The sequence below is a fragment of the Sarcophilus harrisii genome, chromosome 2, assembly GCF_902635505.1.
Source record: "Sarcophilus harrisii chromosome 2, mSarHar1.11, whole genome shotgun sequence".
NCBI lineage: Eukaryota > Metazoa > Chordata > Mammalia > Dasyuromorphia > Dasyuridae > Sarcophilus > Sarcophilus harrisii.
In genome coordinates this window covers 36,721,932-36,747,077 of record NC_045427.1, presented here as the reverse complement: position 1 = coordinate 36,747,077, position 25,146 = coordinate 36,721,932, and the positions used below count along the sequence as shown (strand labels likewise).

Sequence of the window (25,146 nt, the reverse complement as noted above, 5' to 3'; positions counted from 1 at the left end):
AACACTTCTGGAATTCTGCTGAAGCCGAGCTGCCTCTCCTTCCCGGCCCCCCACCCCCCACCTCCATTAGGGACTTAAGATCCCACATGGGTTGGAGGAGGTCAGAGTTGAGATTAACACGGAACCCTGAAAGGCTCCTGAAGGAGCAGATGTCGGAGGGCTCAGAGGCTCCGTCCCTTTCCCCGGCTCTGACCCTTTCCCCGGCTCTGACCGACCACTAGCTGGAGGCCAGAGCCTCCTCCCCTCCCCTCTGAAGGTAACCCAGCCTCTGGGGGACTGCTCACTCACCTGTCCTCCTGGAAGAAAAAGGTGTGTCCTGTGGGCTCCCACCAAATGGCCGTGTCAATGCGGTCGTAGGGGATGCCCAGCCCGTAGCTTGTGAGAGGCTGGGGGTAGCCGGACTCCAGGTTGGCTTCCCGGAAGAGCCAGTACCGGTCCCCTGGGGGGGAAGGGCAGGGGCATGAGCCACAGTGCCTTGTGGTGAGTTAGGGCAGAGGCCGGGGAGTCTCCCTCCTCCCCTCAGAAGGTAGCCCCCAAGGGGACTCTGAAAAAGCCAGGGAAGCCGCGCCAGGAAGGGGGTGAGAGCTGAGCGTGTGCAAAAGCTTGGAGGCTGGAGACGGGAAGCTGACTTTTCCTATAAGGGCAAAGGGGCTGGTTTGGCTTGAACACGGAGTGTGTGTCATGGGGTAACATGAAATAAGTGTGAGAAGATCAGTGGAGAAGCCCGTAGTTTTATCCTTGAAAAGGATGATAATAGTAGTAGTAACAATGATAATAAGGTGATGCTCGAGATTCTAGAGTGATCCGGGCAGGCTGGTCCTACAGGAAGACGGATTTGGCAGAGGAAGGAAGTCCAGACAGACTGTTGGGGGTCCAGGCAAAAGGGGACGAGATCCTGATGCAGGACAGGGTCCCATAAATGGCAAGGATGGAGGAGTTAGAAGAACAGTGGGGTCCAGAGGGATGGGAAGTGGTGCTCTCAAATCCTGGGTTCTTACTGCCTACATGACTTTAGCCAAGTCACTCTGGGACTCAGTTTCCCCATCTGTAACATGACATTTCTGAGATTCCTTCCAGCTCTAGACCTATCATCTTTTATTTCTTCTGAGGGAAACAGAATGTACTTGTCAACAGGTGGGATATGAGGGGTGAGGGAGCAGGAAGGGTCAGGGAAGACTCAAGTCTTCCCTAACCTAAAATTCAAGGGGATACATGTTGGAAGGGGTGTTGGTACAGCTTTCACGTGTGTATATTAAAATATATATATATATATATATATTTTGGCCCAAAGGAAGAACACAGTGGCTGGTAAAAGCAGGATAGACTCTCTCACTTGATGATCTCCTCAGTTCCCGTGGGTTCAATAATCATCTTTATGATCAATTTTCTCCAATCCTAGTCTCTTTCTGGAGCTCCGTTCCCATATTACCAATTATTTCTTGGCCGTTTCAAATGGGGTATCTTCTGGGAATCTCAAATTCAACAACCCATCTGCGAGAGCTGACGATTTTTTCTCTTAGCCCAATCATTGTCCAAACTTCCCTATTGCCATCAAGGGTGACATCCCCACCATATCCTAGGTCTGCAACCAGAGTCATCCCCAATTTCTCTCCGGCCCACGGCACATACCCAACAGCCACATGTCCGAATCTTGTTCTTATCCCTGGATGCCATCTCTGACATATCACCCTTTCTCTATGCTCCATGACCGCCATACTGTCACCCACAGCCTTCTAACTGGCCTCTTCCCCTCTCTCCAACCATCCTCCTCAGTTGCCAAAACTAATTTCCTGCGGCTCAGGTCTGCAAATGTCATAGCCATACTCGGGAGACTCCAGTGACTCCTCAAGACCCGGGAGCCAACAGAAACTCTTCCCAACTTGGAGTCATCCCCGCTTCCCAATTACTGAACACACGACTTTCCCCCACAGGCTCAGCATGTTGATTTACATACAGTCCCTTCGCCTTGGATGTCTGCCATTTTTGGAGTACTCCCTCCCCACCTTCCCTTTGGAGACTCTGGGCTTCCCTTAGGACAGCTTAAGCACTACTTCTTCTGGGGGACTTTTCAGACCTCCCTCCTCAACGGCTTTCCCCAGAGATTTGCTTCATTCTACTATGGAGACATCTCAGACATGCTGAGTTATTAGAACGTAAGCTCCTTACGGGCAGGCTCTCTCCATTTTTTTGGTATCCCTGATGTTTCACATAATGTCTGGCTCAATGAAAGTGCTTAATAAATGGTTGTTGATTGACTGATTGGTCAGAGGGACAATTGGGGAAATGGAGGAAAAGGTGGAGAGGCTGGTAGAAAGAGAACGGGGTCTGCTCTGGATGGCCTTGGGTTCGGGTCTCCCCAGGCAGGGGGGCCACACTATATTCCACCTAGCCTGGTGAGCAGAGAGGCTGGCATTCCATCTGAGTATCTCTATAGCGGCTCATCCAGGGATGGGGCAGGGAAGAACAGGAGAGATCTGGGCTTTCTCCTGCCCAGTCCCCCTCAGTGCCCCAGGTCAGAAGCCTTCCCTTCCTCCCCCTTCCAAGTCTGGCTCCTCTCTTTGTCTCCCTTTACATTTACAGATGGAGATGACCTCATCTAGCCCATAATGGGGAAAACATGAGGAGGGACTCTCAGGAGCCAGGCTGACTCAAAGCCAGCAGCCGGTCCGGCCCGGCCCCCTCCCCTCCCCTTCCTGCTTGAGGACTGACACAGACACCTTAGCCTGGGGAAAAGGTCCGTCCCCTGGCCGCCAACCTGGGCCGTCCCGCTCACCTTTGAAGAACACAAAACGCCCATCCTGACGCTCGTAGGCAGCACTGATGTCGCTGGGCAGCCCCCGCCAGAAGTGCCCGATGGGCATGGGGTAGTTGTCCAGCACCCGGTTGTGCCGGACCCTCCAGAACCAGCGGCCCTAGTGGGGAGAGCAGACTGTGACCCCCACAGCCCAGCCCCAGGACCTCCAGGTTAAGGGGGGGGCCTCAGGAGGGCAGGGGGCTGTGAAAGTGGCAGGAATATCTCTGTGGGTCTGGGCCCTGCCTTGGGGTCCCCTTTGGCCGGCTTCCCAGAGGAATCAGATAAAATGAGACTGGGAAAAGGCTTTTGGGACAAACTGGATCCACAGAGCATATGAGTCACGTGGAAGGAGAAAGAGACTTTCTATCTGGAGAGGAGAAGGTGAGGGGAAAGTGAGAACAGAGAAAAGTGAAAAGGAAGAATGGGGAGGGGACAGCAGAGGAAGAAATGAGTGAAAAGGAGGAAGAAAGGGGAGGGAGAACAGAGAGAGAAGTGAGAGGAAGAAAGGGGAGGGGAGAGCAGAGGGAGAAGTAGAGCGTGATAAGAAGAAAAGGGGAGGAAGCTTTAAGTCAGGCTTAAGAGAGATGAGCAGAGGGAGTCCTGACAAGAAGGATGACTAGAATTAAAAAAAAACATTTTAAACACTTCACTGTGTGCTAATAATTTTCCTCAGGTACAAATCTGACCTTGCTCTCTTTAACCCTTCAGAGACCAGACAGATTTCCTTCCCCTCTTGGTTCCTTCTACAAAAGAGAGGGCTGCACTAAAGGGCCACACATGTCTTTCATGGTCCTGTAACTGACCCTGGAGTCTATATGGTCAGGGGATTAAGTGAGCTTGGCTGGCAGCCGACCATAAACACCGAGGCAGCTCCCTCCTCCTGAGGAGGTGGGATGTACCCAGACCCAGAAAAATGACTGAATTTTCTAACAGAAACGAACGGTGATTTCTAAGGTCATGGACAGTTCTAAGAGCATCAACATCCTGCTCTGTGTCTTGCATCTTCCTTCCTTTCCCCATCCCTGGTCTTAGAAGACTGGGGTCTTCTCCCTTGCTGAGGGTCAGGCCCTACCCTCAGAGAGAGAGTCTTGCTCTGGCCCCCTCACAAAGGGCTTCAGTTGGACACTCCCGTGTTAGCGGGACACCAGTGATCATTTTTAGGGGATACAGCGCCCATACATCCAGATGAGCGAAGGAAAGGACCACAAGGAGGGGGAGCTTGAAGAAGGGGCTCTTCACCTTGAACACAAACATTTCCCCTCTCAGCATGGCCACAGTGTCAAAGTTGCCGTCACAGATGTTGGGGCCGTACTGGTCCGGTCTCTCTGTGGCTCGTGGCTGGCTAGGAGGCCCTGGTTTGGGGGGTTGGTCTGGCTTCCCCCCCGGAGGCGGCGGCGGCGGTCTGGGTGGCCGGTGGTCAGGCCGGCCTGGGCGTCGGGGTGGGACGGTAGGAAGGGGCCGGGTCGGCTGAGGCTGGCCGTCTGGAGTACCTAGAAAATGAGGGGAGGGGTCAAAGGAGGGATGTGAAACAAGTACCACCCCGATGCCCAGGGACAGTTTTGTGGGATGGACTGGACTTGGAAGACCTGGCTCTACTATTTATCAGCCACCTGAACCTGGCAGGTCATTTAACCTCCATGAACCCATTTTCTCATGAGAACCATGAGGAGTCTTCTCAATGAGCCTTGATCTGGGGTGTCTGAGAAGGGGGGCGGTGACTTTCCCACAGCAGAGACCCCATGCACTGGGAATCAGAGGGCCAATCTTTTCTTCCCTCGGGCCTCAATGGTCTCTGTACAATGAGCTGGACCCCGCTCAAGATGACCCTAAAGTCAGGGAATTAGCTCGGGACCTGAAGACAAACGCCCTGGGGAGAGGGGAACGAAGACAGACGTGGTCTTTACTTTAGGGTAGCTCATAATCTAAGGGGAAAGCAGGACGTGCTTGGGCCCGGGAGAAACAAATTCACTTTACACTAGAAATAAACAGTGAAACACAGACCAAGGGATGAGGAAGGGATTTTACCTCCCATTTTAGCCCCCCAACTCACCATAGAGCTTCTGGATGCCCCTGAGGTCATCTTCGGGCAGCTGGAAGTTGTCCGTGTCCATCCACTGGTAGAAGGGTGCCATGATGGCGCTGGGGTTGTTGGAGTGCTCCAGCCCCAGGGCATGGCCCAGCTCATGCACAGCCACCAGGAAGAGGTTGTTTCCTGGGTAAAGGGAGGGAGAGCCCTGCTTGTAATCACAGGCTTAGGGGAAGTTCCAGGTCCCTGAGCTCCAGATCTACTTCCTTAGGGAAGCTATGTCACCAATAAGGGCTCGGTTTCCCTTCTGTCAAAGGGAAGATGGATCCTTGTCTCGCTGTCCCTTTTGGGGGACGGTCGGAGGATAAGATGAGATTACAGACAGAAAAGTGACTTGTCAGAAGGAACATGAGGAGAAATGAAGGGGGTCAAAAAGAACTGTGCTTTTGGAGGTGACCCTCACAGCAGCCGCCTCCCCACTAGGCGATGGGGACCATCCACGCTGCTCCCCAGCCTCTTCTCCTTCCCCGGCCACGGGTCTCACCGTGTAGGTCAGTGTTGGAGAAGGTCCAGGGCTCATCAGCATCAAAATGGGTGTCTCCGCCCATGCCGGGCCCGGGGAAGTAAGCGTGGGCCAGAAAGCCCCCCACGCCGTCGAAGGGGGAGCTGTCGCCATGGAAACCGGAGGCAAAGAGCACCATGATGTCGGCCTCCTTCTGCCGCCGGGTCCGGATGTCCTCGTAGGGGATCTCCTGGAAGACCAGGGGCGTGGCCTGCTCCCACACTCGGAAGGCCAGCCGGACGGCCTCCAGGGAGTTGTACCAGCCCAGCTTCTCTGTGTAGTTCTGGATGCTAGGGATGAGGGAGACGGTGGGGAGGAGGGGCCCGTGTCGGGATCCCCCTTCCCATGGCCTGATGGGCAACCACTGCAGGGGGAGGCTTGGAGGGAAGAGGTTCTTGGCTGGCTTCCCTCAGGCAGACTCAAACCTAGTTCTTTTCTGGAACCCTGTTTCTTTTGGGGGGCTAGAATCCCAGGGAGGAGGGGAACACTAAATACGGGAAATTACAGCTGGAGGGGCCTAATCCTCTCCTTTTAAAGATGAGCAAACTGAGGGGAAAGGGGGTTAATAAAGTGCTCCAAGACACACAGAGCTGAGATTTGAACTCGGGTTCTTTTGTCAATCTGCCCCAGGCACAATCTACCTCAGGGGCCCCGCCAGGCTGGGGAGGGAGCAATGAGTCTATGCTCTATGAGTCTATGGTCTAGCTCTTCTCCCATTCCACCTTCTATTTCCAGGGTTTCAGCTTCGTGCTCTAGGCCCTGGTGCTTGGGGGAAGGCCCCCAATCATGTTAATCCATGAATCCCAAGGCCCTGGTCAACTCTGGCCGGAACTTCTTGGGGAGAATAGGGATAAACGTCCCCTACACAGGAGAAGCTAGGGGCCAGATTCAGGCCGGACTGACTCAGATGTGAGGGCCACAGGACGGGGCCAGGAAGCTACCTGAAGGTCAGGTGGTGGCTGTTCCATTTCCTCCCGGTGAGAGCGTAACGTTTCCGCCGCATGTTGGCTTTCACCCGCACCCCAAACTGGTCTGGCACCCCACAGCGAGGCCGCTTCATCCACCTGCAGAGAATCCAGCAACCTGGGAAAGGGCCCAGGCCACCCCCCGCCTCCTCCTGCTATTCCATTGGGCTAATTTTCTCACCATCTCTTACTAGTATTTTTATTAATCATTATATTAATATCCTTATCACCCTCCACACTGTAGGGTCTCTCTGCCTCCTCCCACGGGCTCTGAAAGCCTTGGACGTCTGGCTTCTAGTTTACCAACACATAACCTGCTCCTCATCTGTGCATCCCGTGTGCCAAGAGCCACCCGCATCTTTCCCCACCCGTCTCATCCCCTCCCTGTTATTATTTGGGTGTCTCTGTTGTGTCCCCCACTCACCCACTCCCATGTCCCCAATCAGACCGTAAGTTCCCTGAGGGCAGGGCTTGGGTCCTTCCTTTATACTGTGCGCCAAATAGTTTATATTTTTATATATAAACGGGCCACACATTTGCCAGCAGCTCGTTCAGATTTGTTCAACACTTATTGTTTAGCTGTTTTGTCAATTATGAATTTTTAACAAGACTATTTTCCGAATCAGACTCTAAGTTCCATGAAGGCAGGGCTCTGGCCTTTTCTTTAGGCTGTGTCCCAGATATTTCACACCTGGGTCATGCATTTGCCAGCAGTTGGTTCAGATTTGTTCAATGCCCGCCTGACTAGGGGGATATGGTGTAGACGGACCAGGTACCAACAATGGGGGTCCCAGAGGGACCCTGAGAATCCTCCCCCCCAGGGAGGCACTGGCCACTGCTGCGCTTATCGTGGGTCTGCCGAGAATCACAGTGAAGGGCAGAGGGAGCGGGTGGGGTCGGGTGGAAGGCTGTCATGCTTTGGGGATGAGGAGCCAGGGCTGCCCACCATCCCGAGGAGGAGGAGGGACGGCGTCTGGCAGGGAGGACTTACGTTTTGGTCTCCTCGTCCAGCACGCCCGTGACGGTGATCCCGTAGAAGCGTTGCATCTCGGAGATGGCCGACGCTAGGATCTGGGCGGACCTCATGGTGGACATCTGGCGGCTGGGTTGGGGCAGGTAGCCATAGAAGCGCAGCCAGTTCTGTGGGAAAAGCCAAGGGCCAGGCCGGTCAGAGATGGAAGGGCAACGTCGCGGTGCCAGAGAGCGCCCCTCGCCCAACCCCCACCTCAGGATGGGCAGCAGGGGACCTTGCTGCCCACCCAGCCCGCATCACTCTTGCGGCTCCCAGGGACACTCGTGGGCAGGCACAGGCCATTGGGGGAATCTGACCCAGGGTGGGAGGAGCCAAAGCAAAGGCCCAGCAGCCCTCTGAGATTAAGGGGTCGGGCTGTGTGTAAGAAGGGGGACTTGGTCCTTGGGTCCCTTCCGGGGGACCTTCTGAGCCCTGCTAAAGGCCATGGTCTCCCTTGCCTCCAGGGCCATGTCCTGACCTATATCTGGCCTCTGGACCCAGGTGGCTCAGGAGGGGAAAGTGGGGCGGGTGACCTTGCCCAGCCTCCCTCACAGTGATGTCCCGGTGCTTGAGAACGCAAGGATGTCCAGGGTCTGGGGCTCTGGGCTCCAGCAAAAGGGGAGGGGGCAAACCCCCCCAAGGCCTATACCTGATGCCCCCCGCAGTTAAAGCAGAGCCAGCGCAGGGACCAAGTTCCCCTCTGCCTTGTCAGGGACGTCCCCTCCGGCTCCCCAAACACTTTCCTCAGCTTCTCCCACAGCTGGATCAGGGAGGGTAGGCCAGGTCTCGGCTGGCAGCCAGGCCACAGCATAGCTCTGCTGAGCTGGGCCCGGGCCAGGGAGGAGGGCCTAAGGGAGGAGGGCCTGGGCAGGAGGGCCCAGGCTGGGGAGAAGAGCCCGAGGAGGAGGGCCCAAGGAGGAGGACCTGGGCTGGGGAGGAGGGCCCGGGCCAGGGAAGAGGACCCAGGCAGCTGCCAAGGGGCAGTTGGGCGAGCAAAAGCCTGGCCGGGCAACAAGACACAGCAACATGGGCAACAAGACACAGCAACGTGACCCACAGCCACCGGCGATGCTGGAAGGGCAGGTGTGCTTTTCCCTTTTCCCATTCAGTTGGACCTTGCCCACCTTCCTGGGAGGAAGGGGCTACTGTTGTCCCCATTTTATAGGTGAGGAAATGGAGGAAGACCGGAGGTTAACAGTGTCTGAGCCAGAACGCGGAATCAGGTTATTCTTACTCAGGCCCAGTCTCCATATGCTGCACTGGTTCTTGGGGCTGGGGGCTGACGACAAGAGCAGGGGAAGGAGCTAAATTGCAGGGACGCAGACCCCAGAGCACCTGGGCTGCCTCAGGGCCAAGCATGGTGGGCCCTTACAGAAGGAGGGACGGGCTGGTGTCCCCGGGCCCGGCCCAGCCAGAGGAAGGTCTGGACTTCCAGGCTTGTAGTGGCCCCCAAGGACTCTCCCCCCGGCTCTGCTGAAAAAACAAGTAATACAACTTGGGGTTTCTTGCAAAGCCCTTAACAAATCTCATTTCATTTGAGCCTTATACTAACTATGAAGTAGGCAACAACGGAGATAAGAATAATAGTAATAATGAGGATAAAAACTAGCACTTAGAGAATGCATTAAGTGCCCAGAATGCACCTTCTGATCTTCATCACAACCTTGTGAGTAGGTGGTGTTATTACTCCCATTTCTCAGATGAGGAAACTGACTTTAGAGTCATTTAACCATGTTCTCTCTCTTCACACACATCCTCCTAATATCTGAGGTGAGATCTGAATCCGGGTCTTCAGGGCTCCAGAGCCAGCTTTGAGCCACAGAGAGCCAGCCTCTTTCATCCAATTTAGCCCAAGAAAAAAGGAGTCATGGGGGGTGGAGGGTGGGGGGGAGGGATGTCAGGGAGAAATGCAGAGAGCAGACAGAGGGGGAGGGGCCTGATTGGCAGCCGGAGCGGCTCCCCAGGAGGCCCCCTGGCAGAGGGCACGTCTCATCTGCATTGGTTATTTCATTAGCAGAGGGCTGCCGCTGATTGGGAAGGTTTTCAGAACAAGCGGGGGAGGGGGATGATTAAGCCAATTAAGCCGGGTTCCCAGCAAGGAGCCTGAGGGTTTGAGGGGATGCGGTACCTAAGGGTGGGTTTGCATCTCGGCTGTGCTCCTGGCTCCTGCGTCCTTGGAAAGGCATCCTAATCAATAAGGGTCTCAGTCTGCCAGTGTACAAAAGGAGGGGGCTGGGAGGAAAATGAGCCTTTATTAAGCACTGACTATTTGCCAGGTGCTCTGTTATATAATAAAATAGTAAATTATTAATAATATAATATATAATAATAAAGTAATATAAAAATAAAAGCTCTGTTAAGCGCTTTATAAAATCATCTCACGAGGCAGACAGAGATTAGTGTCTGAGGGCCCATTGAACTTAGGTATCCCTGACCCCAGACCCATCCTTCACAGGCAGAGAAACCCCACTGTTTCCATTTAGACCAGATCACGTACCAGCTGTAGTGATTGGCTAACGGCCTCCTTGGAGGGACGGACAGATAGATGACCTCTGATGATCCATCAGAGAGGAAGGCCCCCAAGCCAGAGGAGTGTCAAGTATAAGGGAGGGGAGTCCCCTGAGCTGGTAGGGGAAAGGGGTCGGCCCAGTGGTGGCTGAGGTGGTCTTGCTCTCCATCCCCTGCCCACCGTTCTGGTCCTGGTTACAACGCCTTCTGTGCTCTGAGATCCAGCTGTAACAGTCCTGTACATCTCTTGCTTATACATAAAGGAGTACCCAGGCCACCACTAAAGCAAACATTGCCATAAAGGGAATTTCATGAATCATTCGATTTTCCAGTGCATAGAAAAGTTATGCTTACACTGAACTATAAGGCTATTAAGTGTGCACTACATGTGTATTATTGTCCAAAATGCATGTATTGTATGTAAGAAAACTGTACATTAATTTAAAAAATGCTTTATTGCTAACAAAAAAAAAAGCTAACTCTCATGAGCCTTCCGTGAGGTATAACCTTTTAGCTGATGGAGGGTCTGGCCTCCATGCTGATGGCTCTTGTTTGCTGAGGGTGGTGCACATTCTCAAAGTAAAGCAACAATGAAATTTGCCACATCGATCGACTCTTCCTATCACTTGAACACTCAGAAGTCATTGCCGGGTTATTAATTAGCCTAATTTTGATACTGCCATGTTTCAGGGAATGTGGAAACTGGAGGAGGGAGAAAGTGGTGGGTGGGTGGAACATACAGATTTGTTGGTTTAGTTTGTTGTTGAATATGAGCAGTTTGTGCTGCTCCAAAACCACTGCAAGAGGAACGCAAAGATCGCTCGCCACAGATCACCAAACAGATTGGAGGGGCTGCGGAAAGCTGGGGAAAGTTTTTACAACTAGCGTTTCTGATAAAGCCTCATTTCTAAATATATAGAGAACGGACTCCAACTTGTAAGAATACAAGCCATTCTTCAATTGATAAATGGTCAGAGAAGATGCACAATTTTAAAACCATTTCTAGTCATATGAAAAATAGTCTAAATTACTATCGATTAGAGAAATACGACACTGAGGTTTCCCTTCACGCCTCTCAGACTAAGATGACAGGAAAAGACAATGATAAATGTTGGAGGGGATGTGGGAAAACTACGACACTATTGCATTGTTGGGAGAGTTGTGAACTGATCCAAGCATTCTGGAGAGCGATTTGGAAGTAGGATAGGAAGGCTATCAAACTACATACGCTTTGATCTCTACTGGGCCTATATCCCCAAAAATCATAAAAGAGGGAAAAATGTGCAAAAATGTTTATAGTGGCTAGGAACTGGAAAGTGAGTGGATGCCCATCAGTTGGGGAATGGCTGAATAAGTGTGGTACATGAATGTTAGGGAATGTTATTGTTCTGTAAGAACATGTTTAGCCTATGGTGGAAAGGAAGGGGTCAGGGCGAGAGAGGGAAAAAACTGGAACATAAGGTTTCGCAAAGTGAATGTTGAAAACTATTTTTGCGTAGATTTGGAAAAAATAAAGAGCTACTTTAAAAAAAAAAAAAGAACTCTGGATAAAGCATGGGCCCTGGACCTGAGTTCAAATCCAGTCTCAGATGTAATACTTCCAAGCTATGTGACCTGGACAAGTCATTTAATCCCAATCGCCTCAGAAAAACAACAAAAACAGAACTTTTGGTCTGGACAGGATCTCCTGGGGATTAGAGCAGAGAAGGGCAGTTTTCAGAGAGTTCAGAATGGGGGGGAGTAAGGGGGGAATGTCCCACAGCTGGATGGCCCTTCTAGCTTAGCCCCTTTGTTCCTCCCAGGGTGAAAGGGCAGACCCGAGATTACAGAGCTCGGTCAGTGGCAGAGCTGGGCCAGATTCCAGAGCTCTCCAGTTTCTCCCTCCATGAATGGCTGCCTCCTAGCCCGGGAATCGATGGGGTTAATGGTCTCAGAAAGGCAAGGGGGAGGAGCAGGGTCAAGGAAGAGGTCAAACGATAAAACATCCCCTCCTGAGTCAGAGGAAATGGGGTCGTCTCCCCCTCCCCAGCAATTACCCCCAGAGGAGAGCACGGCATTAAGGTACCAGGAGAGTGGGAAAGGAAGGAGGACGTGAACTGGGGGACCCCCAGAGGAGAGCACGGAAATAAAGCAGGGAGGAGCCCGTTTCTGACCGCAGATGCGGAGACTGTGAGAAGAGAGCTGCCGGACGGGGCTTGGCTCTGCCTTCCCATTTGCTCTCTGGTGGCCAGATGCCAGGTGCTTGGGCATCAGCTGCAGCCTCTGGAAGGGCTCCTTCTCCCTTCCTCCCAGAGTCTCTTCAGGAGGCTCCATAATGAACTTTCTGAGATCATGCAAATGGGCTCCAGTGGCAATCAGAGAGGGGGCCGTGCTTAGGAGGGAGCGAGGGGCCTGCTCTCCAGGCTCCCCCCATCAGCAAGGCTGGCAGACTGGCTTAAAATAGACTCATCTCATTGATAGAGCTTGGTGCTTGCTGACGATCTGCCCACCACATGAGTAGGGGGAGGAAGGGCAGAGCCCATTCCCCCCCGCCCCCCTCCACTGCCCAGGAAAGACCAAGGTGGCGGCTTCCAACTGCTGGGAGGCTCTGGAGCCAGTCCCAGCAGAGCCTGGGGGAGAACCCTCCTCCAGGGAAGGGCAGGGGTGCAGATCCCCCTCCTGAATCAATTATGGCAACATCAGGAGGGCAACAGGAGCTGTTTCGTTCTTTGTAAGTCGAATGCTAGACACAGGCCCGGACATACAGTAGGGGCTTAATAAATGCTTGTTGTTTCCCTGATGTCAGCATCCTTCCACTCGAGGCTGATGGTCCACTCAACAAGTATGCGCCGGCACTCACAGACCCGGCAGCTCTGGAAGGGACTCCTGGCTCCCGGGGAGCTCCCCTCACCCCACTCTCAGTTTCCTCCTGAGGGAGATGGAGATGTTCTGCTATAGGGACAGACGTCAGAGCTCCCCGGGCCAACTTCCTCCCTGGACAGAGGGGGTGAAGGAAGCATCTGTGGCCCCCGTGTTTCTTTCACCCCAAATGCTACATTACGGCTCAGGGACGTGCCCGAAGCCACACGGGGGGAAGGGAAAGAACCAGGATTCCCCATCCCTGTATCCCCAATGGGCTGCTGGAGAGGAAGTTGGGGTGTCTGGTCACTCTCAGAGGTGCTCTGGGAAAGGCAAGGACCCCCCTCTCCTGCCCTCAAGAAGCCTACAATCTGATGGAAACAAATGTAATGTGGAGTCGTTCCGTACTAAAGCTCTAAGGGAGCCCCAGCTCTTGGGGCCGAGCCCACGAGCTCTGAGGAAGAAGCCCCCAGCTCCTGGCCTTCCCCTTCCTCCCCCGGCCCTGGGAGGGCCAGCTGGGGAGGGCCCCTTTGTGGCAGGGCCCGGGACACGGGCCCGGTCTGGCGGGAACTGTCCTATCTGTCTGGGCTGCGGCTCTGGGAGAGGAGGAGGGGGCTGCTGCCGCGCGCACTGGGGAGGGGATGTCTGGGCAGACAGACACCAGATCGATAATCCACATCCAGGAGGCGGCCTCCCTCCCCCTCCCAGCTGGCAGAGCACTCGCAGGCGGCTGAGGCTCCAGGGCTTCATTGTTCCTGTGAGACAATGAGCACTCGCTCTGCCCAGGGAGCCCGGCCTGGCCACTGATAAGGATGCTCTGAGCCCGAGCTGGCCCCCCATGCTGCAGGCCGAGGTGGGGGTGGTCTGGCTGGCCAGGCTTATCAGCCTTTCCTGAGTCAGGAAGACCCTTTCTGGGAGCAGGGATGGGGGATGGGAGAAGGCTGCCCCTCCAAATTCCCCCACGTGGTCTCTGTCCCCTACATCCCGCTGGGCCAGCAGAGGCCCCGGGAGTCAGAGCTTCCAGGCCAGCTGAGGTCTGAGTGGGAGGGGGGAGAAAAGCGTGGGGGGCGGGATGCGAAGGGACCTGGGTCTGGGGGAGACGCTGTCCCCTGACGACTTACACTGCCCACCCTGGAGCCAAGGCCCAGTGGGCTGCCCCCCAGCAGCCAGGGCCTGGGACTGGAGGAGGAAGCTTTCCAGCCTTCTCCAGGCCAGGCCTGCGGGCCCGGGAGGGGCCCGAGCCATCTGTCTGCCCAGTTTCTGCGCTGGCCGCCAGCCAGGGATCACGAGGGCTCCGGCCTGCCACAGGTTGCCATCTGCGGCAACCCGGCCTCCTCTCAAACACCCTGCCCATGTTTGTTTTTCACCCCCACCTGGGGAAGCCGCTGACAGGAAGGCCTCTGCCTGTCTCAGACCCCAGGTGTAGGCTGACAAGTCAGTCCTGGGGTCCTGAGGGCCTGGAAGGGCCCCCTTCCTCCGCTGACTGAGGAGCCCAGGGACAAAAGCTGGGTCTGAGGAAGCGGGGTCTGAGGGAGCGAACTCCGGCCACTGGGGCATCAGGCACCCGGAGCTTCCGAGAGTGCCGCCCGAGCCCCAGCGGCGTCCTGGGCCCCGGGCCCCACACTGACTCACTCGGAGCCGTGACGCTCCCTCCGACGTTGTCGGGCACGTGGCCCTCCCATCGATCGCCCTGGCTCCGGCCCAGCTTCCGTCCCTTCCCCTGGCTGTTAGCACTTCCTACCGCGGAGATATCTTTTATGATCGTTTGACTCATCAATTAAACTAAAGCTTTTAAGGGCGTATCATGGGCAAGGCGCTGCTTGGGACTGGGCATGAAATGATAAAAATGCAAGCGTTCCCACTCCCCTGGGTTTTACGTTCTCCTGGAGGCGCCACCTGAGCTGGGGAAGATTCTGGGAAATAAGGAGGAAGAGAGCGCGCTTTGGGCCACCAGAAGCCTTGGGGGATGTAGGGAAGGAGGGAGAGCCGAGCTGTGGAACAGGAAGGGGAGTTACGTGAGATAAGGAGAAACGGGAACTAGTTTGGGGAAGGGTTCACTTTGGCCAGTAGGTCATGGAGAGCGGCTACATGGCACATACTTCACGAGTGCCGGGTCCAAAGCCTCCTCGGATACTTCCTAGTTGTGCGGTCCTGGGCAAGTCACTTAATCCTGTCTGCCTCAGTTTCCTCCTCTGTAAAATGAGTTGGACAAGGAAATAGCAAACCACTTTAGGGTCTCTGCCAAAAAAACCTCAAATGGGATCATGAAAAGTCAGACAGAACTGAATAACTGAAGAGGGAAGAAGATGGGAGAAATACTGGGGGTGTGAGGAACAAAGAGACTCAGATCTACCGAGGGCATCCCATGAAGGAACAGAACTAGAAAGAGTCACAAACATTCAAAATGGCATCAAACCTCAACTGGGCTCTCTCTGCTGCAAGGCAACTTATTTTATTCCTCCTTAATTCATTCTTTTTCTCTCATACTTTTCCCTCCTTCCTCTAATTTTCCTGATGAGGACTTTAGACTGTTTACTGAAAAATGTAGACCATTCACTATGAGCCTCAAACAGCACCATCCCCTACTATCTGTGAAGCACTTAGCACAGTGCCTAGCATACAGTAAGTGCTTCATAAGCTTGCTTCTTTCCTTCTCTCTCCCTTCCTTCCCTCTGGCTCTGCCTACTTTCCTTCTTTTCTCTGGTGAAGTCATTTCCTTTTAGTTCCAAGCCCTCCAATCTTTTCAGCAGAATATTCTTCATTCCCTTCCTCAATATCTCTCAAAATAATGATTCCTTTCCTACTGACTTCAAACCTATCCCCGGCCCTTCCTAAAAACAACCCCCTCTCCCTCAAAGCCTTTCTTTAAGTTCTTCTACTATCCCTCTTCTTCCTCTGTCAAATATCTAGAAAAAGCTGTTCATCATCCTTGCCTCCACTTCTTTCCCACTTACTCTTTTCAATCTAGTTTCCAATCTCACTTCTCCCTTGAAACAGCTTTTCCAAAGGGACAAGCGATCCTTTCTTGGCCTTCATTCGACACTTCATTCCCCTGCCCTAAAGGCTCTCATTCTCTCTTGGTCATTCTAACTGTTCTTTCTCACTCTTTGGCTTGGAAGCTCTGATCCCAAGGCTAGTCACTGCCCGTTGCCTTAGTGATCACTACCTTCCCACCTAGCCCTTGTCTCCTAAGCTCCCGTTCTCCTCCACTAGTTGTCAAGTGGACTTCCAAATGCAAGGTCCCAGAGAAAACCAACAGGTGCAAAACAACTCAGTTTGCCCTGTGGGTTCTCCCCTCTCCCAAACATCAGTATTTCTGTCAAGGCACGAGTCTTGTGGTATCCCAGTTCTGTGATCTCAACCTCATCCCCGGATGCTCATCTGCTTCCATACCATGGACCCAATCAGCTGCCAAATCTTGCTGTCTCTCCCTCCATAATCTCTCTCACATATTCCCTCCTCTTTTCATTTTCTCAACTTCCATCTTGATTCTTGCCCTCATTACCTCTCTCCTAGAGTACTGCAATGGCCTCCTAATTGGCCTTCTTCCCTCAGTTCCCTCACCACCCCAAGCCATCCTCCCCACACCAGCCAAAATGATCTACATCACTGCCCTACTCAATTTTTGTTGATCCCTATTGCCTCTAGGATAACATAGAAGCTCTTTTGTTTGAGCTCTAAAACATCATAATCTGGTCCCAACTAATCTTTCTAGCCACGTTCATATCATTCCCCTTCCCAAATTCTGGGATGGTCAGTGGAGGCTTTCTCCCTCTGTTCCTTACACTCACCACTCCATCTCCTACCTCCGTGCCTTTGCACAGGCAATGTCCCAAGCTCTTCTTTATTTACTCGTACCTCACAGAATCCTTCACTTGCTTCAAAATGTCCCTTCTCCATGAAGCTTTCCTTCCTTCTTTCTTTCCTTCCTTCCTTCCCTCCCTCCTTCCTTCCCTCTTTCCTTCCTTCCTTCCCTTTTTCCTTCCTTCCTTTCTCCCTTTCTTTAAAAAAAAATGGAACAGTATTTCATTCTTCGAAATACATGCAAAAATAGTTTTCAACATTAGCTTCTGCAAAACCTTGTGTTTCAAATTTTTCTTTCTCTCCTCCCCAAGACAGCAAGCAGCCTGATATAGGTTAAAAATGTGCGATTCTCATGAAACCCTTCTTGATCCCCCTGACTATGATTGCCTTCCTTTTCAAACTATCCTGTATTTATTCTATGTAGTTACACATACACAGTGTATGTGTATGTATATATACAATGACTTTATGTACACACTCACACACACATAAATAAAATCTCCTCAGAATGTAAGCTCTCTGAAAAAAGGATGGTTTCATTCTTTGCTTTTGTATTCCTGGCACTCAGCCCAGGGACTCACACATAGTGGATACTCAGAATGCTTGCTGATTGAATAAAAGTTCTAATAAGCCAACCACAAGTCCCAGCTTGAGCCATCTGGAGGGGCAAATGCACAAAGAACTAGTAGATATCTCTCAGGTATCCCGCTGGGACTCCTTATCTTGCCCATTAAGCCTGCACCCTCCCTATACTTTTTACTTCCTGGTCACTCATATTTTGTGACCTTGGTTCTTGACTTTTCTCTCACCCATCACATTCATCATTGGCCCAGAAGTTCTTACTGCTTCCCTTCTGTCCACTCACATAGAAAACACTGCTCTAATTGCCTCTTGCTTGATTTATGGTATTCATCTCCTAATTTGTTTCTGTTTTCAGCTCTTCTTTCTTCCACTCAAACTCCATAGACTTCTCACAGAAATATTCTGAAGACCTTGGTCTGATCCAGAAGCTGTCACTCTTTTGCTCGGAAGCCTTCCATGATTGCCCATTGTCTCATATCTCCTTGCCCTGGCATTTACTCTGGCTCCTGCCTGCCCTCCCAGTCTCCATTTGACTCATTTTTTAGATTAGGTGTTCCTTGTTCCCACTCTGATCCCCATCTGCTGAATGAAATCTTTCCTTGCACTTGATGCCCTTCCAAGAAAAGACAAGTAAGCTCATCGATGGTCTTAAGGGAAGCCTCAATACCTTTCTCTATTTCCAAAGCTTGGATAGACCAGCTGGTACATTCTTAGCCCAGCTTTAGATCGGAACAATGTCTAAAGCAGAAGGATGAGTTCCAGGATGGCTCTCTGTAGGAAAATTTTTAAATATATCTACTTTGGGGTACAAGGCTAAGATGAAATACCCATGGGGATCATACATTAATCAGCTTGGAGGCTGAACCTTGGTCTTCTGCTCTTTGGTCCAAAAGACTTTGAATTTCTTTATGGATATTAATATGTATTGTTCTAAATAAGCTTGGAAGTTAAACCTTGGTCTTCTGCTCTTGGTACAAAAGATTTCAAATTTCTTTATGGATATTAATAAGCATTGTTCTAAATAAGCTTGGAGGTTGAACCTTGGTTTTCTGCTCTTTGGTACAAAAGATTTCGAATTTCTTTATGGATATTAATAACCATTGTTCTAAATAACTTGGAGATTGAACCTTGGTTTTCTGCTCTTTGGTACAAAAGATTTCGAATTTCTTTATGGATATTAATATGTATTGTTCTAAATAAGCTTGGAGGTTGAACCTTGGTCTGCTCTTGGTACAAAAGATTTCAAATTTCTTTATGGATATTAATAAGTATTGTTCTAAATAAGCTTGGAGGTTGAACCTTGGTCTTCTGCTCTTTGGTCCAAAAGACTTCAAATTTCTTTATGGGTATTAATAAGCATTATATTGCTACTACATTCCAGATACCATTTGAAGCACTGGTATGACAAATAAAAAGTGATGCAGCTCCTGCCCTGAGAGACTTATGTTTCACTCACATTTATTTATAAGATTTATCGATAAGGAAATAGTGGATTTTCTCTTGGTCGTTGCCCCCGGGCCATTCTCAGATGCCTTAGTCGGGGGAGGAGTGTATGTTCCAGACCTCCCTTTGGAACACTAGATGGAAATCTGAACAGAAAGGCAGACAGATCGATTGCCAGATCTCCATCAGACCACTGTTTTAATACATTTCTGCTCTAGTATAGACAGCTTCCCCTGTCTGGAGCAGGATGATGATGCTGAATGGCCCCCAAAGTGGAGACGCCCCACCAGACTGATGCAGGACCATCTGTTAGTGGTTTGTACCCCAGAGTTCTTTGCGCCAGCAGCCACTGACCCAGGGGCCCAACTGACAGCGTGTGACGTAGCTCAGCTGTGCACGAGAGGCAGATGGATGACGGGCAGCAAGGGCCCGAGGAATAAGATCACAGGATTCGCAGAGAAGACTCCTGAGACATGATCTGATCTAATCTCATTTTACAGAGGAAGAAACCAAGACTTAGGGAGCTGCAAGAAGGCAATAAGTCCACAACTCCAAATGTGGGGGCCTCCCTCACCCCACTATTCCGTGCTGTGTAGTGGCCAGGGAGGAACACTGAGGATTCTGGGCTCCACAATGAGATAAACATTTATTCCGAGCCCAATAAGTGTCAGGTACCATGTTATGGGGTGAGACAGGTTCTGTCAGAATGACAGCATCTCCCACTGGTGTTCAGGAATGAGTCCTGCCCGCTCCCAAGCTTCCAAGTCAGCAGCACTGTTTATACACGGACTTCAGAAAAACAAAATTCAGGTGCGGACTTTCCTCCTGAAGCTCACCTCCCTAGAGCATCCTCTGGCAGGGCAGGTGGGGAGATCTCTGGCCAGTGGCCCTCATCCCGCCCTTGGAGGGAGGGGAATGAGAGGCAAGAAGGGCCCGAGGGCCTTAAAGAGGTGGGCCAGATGAGATAAGCCCAAGTACTGCTCCACTGGGGTTTGCTGTGGGGTTATCGGGGCCACTGGGGCATGCTGTGGGACGTTCAGCTCTGGCGGCCTTTTCTCACCTATTCCAAGTCATTTTTGTCTTTTTAAAAAGCCAGCCCCACGCTCGGAGGCCTGGTTACATTTGCAGCCAAAACCAGAAGTAAAGCAAACAGAACCTGCCCGTTGCTTAGTGGGGTTATCTGGTTTCAAAGGTCGCTTACTCTCCCAAGACTATTGGGGTGAGTAAACCGAGGGTGGGTGAGGGTGCTCATGTTTCTGCTATCTTGGCTCCCCACCCAGAGACGCATGGAAGGGCAGTCCCAGTGGGCGGCACCGGCGGAGGCTGCTGATCTGAGGCTGGCTGGGGGTTGGGGGCCTGCGGGGTGGGGGGCAACCAAAAGGAATGGGCCTTTCTCTCCCTCTGGGGGCCGGAGGAAATATTTGGTTTGGCAGAAAAAACCACGAGAGGCTTAAGTCACCCCAGGAAGCCTTTGCCAAAAAGCAAAGTGAGCTGCCTGGACCAAAGCCCTTAACGAGGAGGGCTAGAATCGAGAGACCAGCTGTCCCTTCTCCCAGCCTCTGTATGAACTCAGCCTCTGAGCCTTCAGTTAGCCTGCTGAGGGATCCCCGGGTCTGGGAGCACCGCCCCGGAGGGAGCGTGCTGGGCTTCCTCGGGCCGGATTTGTCCCGACCACTCAGCCGCCTCACTAAAGAAAAGGTCCCTTCTTAGCTCTCCACGGAACTCCCGTGATTTGGTCTGTTCTTCTTGTTCAGTGAAGCATATGTTTATTATTTCCTCCCGGGAGGGCAAGGAGGTATGGGCAGCATTAGCTCAACAGAGGAGGTATCGAATCTTCCAGGGTCCTTTGGGGTGACTTCCCCCTTCCCCCAGCCTCCCCCTTGAAGTGGTTGGGAGGATGGCCAGGAAAGATTGTATTCTAGGGAGTAAGGGAAAGGATTAAACACACCAGGGCAGGTGAGGGAGGAAGGAAGGGAGCCCTTGCTCTTTAAAGCTCTCTGGCTCTGGGAATGGAAATCTTCTCCATCTTGGGTCATGGAAATCCCATGGTTTACGCTTTCCTGCTGGCTGGCCTGATCTCTAGCCCCCACACCCAAGATCCTGTCATTGATGGAGGCACCGAAGGACACTGTGCGGGGGTGATTCTCCCTCCTTTCCATCTTGGTTGGCGAGAGTCACATTTACCTCTCCGCCTGGATGAGTCCAGTCTCTTCATTTTTTTGTGGACGAAGCCCAGGAAGGGGAAACGTGTTGCTTGATGCTCAATAATATCGAATAGCGATGTTGGTACCTAATCCCCCAGGTCTCATCTCTCCACAACAGAATACAAGCTCGTTGAGAGCAACCTCTGTAACTGGGGGCCCAGTCCATAAGTCAGCATCCCGGCACATCGGAACTACTCAATCCATGTTTGTTGATCAACTCCAGGAGCAGGATGGTTGCTATGGAACTACGTCCATGCCGTACATCGGGGTATCCTGGAGGCTGTGCCCTGGGAGAGCTCAATCAGTAACTGCTCCTGACCACTCTCAGAAATCCAGCTGCTGTTCTGGCCCCCCAGGCTGGACGCTCTCCGCCCAGAGGTTCCCTCGCTTGGGGAAAGGAAGGCAGCCAGTCAGTTACCCATCCTCCTCCCGGTGACCCAGGGGAAGGCAGGGCCTACTGGACGCTGCCATCAGAGAGGGAAAGACCAGCCAGGGACCCGGCTTCTCTCAGGAAAGTACATAGGGGAACGGCTGTAAAACGTGACACGATGCCAGTGAGTCAGTAAGCAAGCACTGATTAAGGGCACACTATGTGTCGGGCACTGGGCCAAGAACCGGGGACACAGAAGGGCAAAGCCTTGAGCTGCGGAAGCCAAGCTGGACAGTGGAGAGCGAACTCTACGTCTGAAGGCAGGAAGACCCAGATTCCAAATCAGCCTCATATGTTTCCGCCTTGTGTGATCCCAAGCAAGTCATTTAAACTTTGTTTTCCTCAGTTTCCTCAACTGTAAACGGGGATTTTCCTACTTCCCAGATTTGTTATAGAAATGTCAAATAAAATGATATTTTTGTAAAATCTAGCACACGATATTTATGTAAAATCTAACACACAGTAGGCACTTAATAAATGCTTCTTTCTTTCTTCCCCCTACCCTAGAGGTAGGAGGGAAACATATAGAGAGTCAATGGAAAGGACTCTCAAAGGGGAGGGAAAGCAGTAGTAACTGGGAGTGAGATTAGAGGGTTAGTGTTGAGAGAAAGAAAAGGGGCAGTGGGAAGGGCATCCAATGGTCAAAAAGGAGCCTCTGGTAATAATAATTACAAAGAGAACAGTGCCTACTATCGGCAGGTACACTAAGCACTTTACAGTGTTGTCTCATTTTGTCCTCATAATGGTTACAGAAGGTGGGTGATCTTTTTATCCCCATTCTACAGATGGGGAAACTGCTTTCCCGGTGGTTAGTGTCTGCAGTCAGCTGTGACTTGGGGTCTCCCCTGTTTGCAGGCCCAGCTGCTCCGAGCTGCCCATGGGTGACCCCCACATGTCCCTGGTCCGTGTCTTGTTTCCTGACTTGAGCACAAGCCCAGGGAAGCAGATGCTCCTTCTCCAGCGTCCAGAAGGCGGCTAAGGCCACACTAGCCGAGTGAAGATGGGATCCACAACCCTCATTCTTTCAGATTAGGACAATGAGACCCAGTGAGCTCGAGGCCCCGGAGGCAGCAGGAGGCGGAGACGAAATCCAACCCTGGCTCCTGACCCCCACCCTGCACTTTTTTCCAGCAGGCCATGACAGGGAGAGGGAGCCTCCTCCCAGCCATTATCCTCACCGGCCCTCAGATAACAGGATCCGGGTACAGCCTGTAATGAATCCCCGCAGTGTCCGCCGCTTAGCGCGAGCCAGGCTCTCTCCGGCCTGCGTTACCATGACCAGAGAACACACACACACACACACACTGGGGGGCTGTCTCCTCTTCCCCCTCCCCCCCCCCCCCCCCAGCCTCAGCTGGCTCTCAAGTGTAACTGGAGCTTAGGAGGAATTCCCTGCCCTTCCCCAGAGGAGTTTATTAAAATAGGTCAGGAACCAGCTGGCTTCGATCGGAAAAATCTCTGGGGCGGCAGAGAAGCGGGCGAAGGGGAACTACGGGAAGTTAGGCAGGGAAGGGAATGAAGGGAGCGCCCTGTGTGAGGCTGAAAATAGAAACAGTTCCCAGGCCTGAGCTCCAAACCCCCAGACTGGGCTTTTCTCCAGGGACCTGGCGGGAGGCTATCAATGGGCAAGGGGAAGAGCAAAGGAAGGGCCTTTCCCCACCTGCCCCAGCCTGGGGTGGTGAGACCCAGACACCCGGCCCCGGGGACCGACCCTGCCCTCCTGAATCTGCCTGCCCTCTCTGGTTCAGATTCAGTTTCTCTGTCGGGAAGGGAGACCCAGAGCCTTTCTAAAAAGCAGCATCTGGACAGTCGGCCACTGAACACCGTCCAGATTCCTCCCTTTTTTGTCTCTTGGTCTTCCTAAATCTTGAAGGCTTCTCCCGTGCCCGCCCCGGGCTTGCTAGAGCGGACAGGGGGTGGCGGCGATGTTTTCCACTGGGGAGTCTGTTCTTATTGCGGCCACAGTAAGGGAGGGAGCTCGGGAGGGCAGGAGAGAGGGCTACATAAACGGTCAGAGATCGGCCCCAGGCTAGAGGAAGATTTCGGGCAGGCCCGTGAGGAGCAGCAGGCCTTGGCTCGGGCCTCCCTGCTCCTAATTGGAGCCCTACATGGAGTTCTGGCCGGGCCTCCCACGGCCGGGGCCAAATGGAGGTGAAGGCCTATTTCTGCCTGAAAGCCCCTAGTGTCCGGCCCCAGCCCATCCCAGCTCTGGCGGGGACGTGCACGGCTGCTGCCAGCCCGGTCTGAAGCGCAGGTAGGCGCTTGCCTTCTCTCTGCTTTATCAGACACCCTCCTTTGCCTACGTGGTTAAAAAACCTGACATTCAAGGGCTCCCCTTTAACCCAAACATTTATGTTCCTATTACAGGGAAGTTCTATGCTAGGTCAGAAGATACCACCAAATAAAAGCTAGTCCCCATCTTTAAAGCCTTTATATTTGGGGGGAGGGGAGCCATAGAAACAAGTGGCTAATCCTGCTCCTTGAGGAAAGAGAGAATAAATGGCGAGGGGCAAATCAGGGTGGGACGGAACCAGCACCGGGCCTAAGCACTGAAGGTAGCTGGGGATGGTTGGTTACAAAAAGGGAGGGGTGAATATCAAATACAAGGGAAAGTCTGCAAAGATGTAGCGCTGGGAAATGACAGCCGGCCAGTGTGGCTACAATGTAGCCTGATGGGAAGGGAAGCGAGACTTTCAGCTCCTTGAAGGCAGGGAGAGCATGACTTACTCTCCTTGGCCACACTACATCAGGCTCTTTCAAACGTCTGAACTGCACAATAGCTCACATTTTTACCAAGTGCCTTGCCAGTCTGAGCCGAGTTTTGCCTACATTTCACTTGGTCGATGAATGGGTCTATTCCCCAGCTCTGAGGGAGGAGTCCTTTCAAGGAGGACGTGCGCCTGCTTAGGGCAGCGCTCGCACTGGCAAATGCCACCTGCAGAAGGGGCTCTGCCCCCGGCCCATGCCTTGGGCCTACAGGCAGGGTTGTGAGGGCTTCGGCATGCCCCCCCCAGCTCCCCCAAGCGTGCAGGAAATCCTTGGGAGCTTGGAGCCCCCGGCTTTGAGGGGCCCTGGGATTCTCCCGCCCATGGGCTTCCTTTAGCCCTCGCCTTGGGAGGCTACCTAGCCCCTGTCCTCCCCCACTAGTTCCCCTTGCCACCCCTGTGGTTCTTTCCTGCAGACTCCAGGTGCCTAGCCCCGTGCTGCGGAGGGAGGGCCTTCGGGGAGAACCTACACCAGACCCTGCTCGCCTGGCCCACCCTAGCCCCAGTGCCCCCCAGAGCAGCCCCGCCATCCGGCTCCTCGACTCGGCTGAGCCCGGCCTCCTCCCCAGCCAGGAGAGTACAGGGCACTTGGCCTTTTCAGCAGGGAGGCAGCACAGACTGGCTGCCGGCTACTAGGAAAGGGGGCACAGAGAGGGTGAGGTGGATGCCCAGCCCTGAAGGTTAATCCCGGAGGCTAGAACGGCCCACATAATGGAGAGGGGAGGACGAGTGGATTTCCCTCAGCCCCTTCTCTAGCGGAGACCCTGCTGGCCGGGCCGGGCCGGGCTAAACGGGTAGAGCCGGAGGGGTCCGGCCGCCACCCAGAGAAAGCTGCTACCTCTGGGCAGGGAGGGGGGCCTCCCCTCCCCCAAGGCCGGGCGATTCAACCCAATCCAAACATTTATTAAGCAAGGGAAGAGCGGTGGGGGGTGAGCAGGATGCAAAGTTTAGCTAAGAAGACAATCAAAGCGAAGGGAGGAGGAAACGGATGGGGAGGCTGCAGGGGCGAGCGCCCCAAGGGGGAGCGTGCTTACTGACCTCGGCGTTGACTTCGTTGTCCCCGGCCACCCCGTGGCAGCTCAGGGGGCCCAGCCACACGAACAGCAGCAGCAGCAGCTCCCCGGTGCCCAGGAGGGTCCCGGCCCAGCCCGGCCTCCGGGGCTCGCCCCGCCCGGCCCCGCTACCGCCGCTCATGCTCGCGGTGCTGGCTGGG

The 25,146-nt window shown here is 53.1% G+C and overlaps 1 protein-coding gene across 1 annotated transcript; it reads right to left on the bottom strand.

Moving 5' to 3' along the window:
* Positions 1-267: 267 nt before the first annotated feature.
* MMP15 (matrix metallopeptidase 15) lies at positions 268-25,146 on the bottom strand. The gene is made up of 8 exons (XM_031949929.1): positions 24,972-25,146; positions 7,339-7,487; positions 6,324-6,446; positions 5,365-5,672; positions 4,845-5,006; positions 4,034-4,284; positions 2,774-2,912; positions 268-439 (listed from the first exon to the last, which is right to left on the bottom strand). The coding sequence occupies exons 1-8, from the start codon at positions 25,125-25,127 to the stop codon at positions 285-287; spliced, it is 1,443 nt and encodes a 480-aa protein (XP_031805789.1). The 5' UTR covers positions 25,128-25,146; the 3' UTR covers positions 268-284.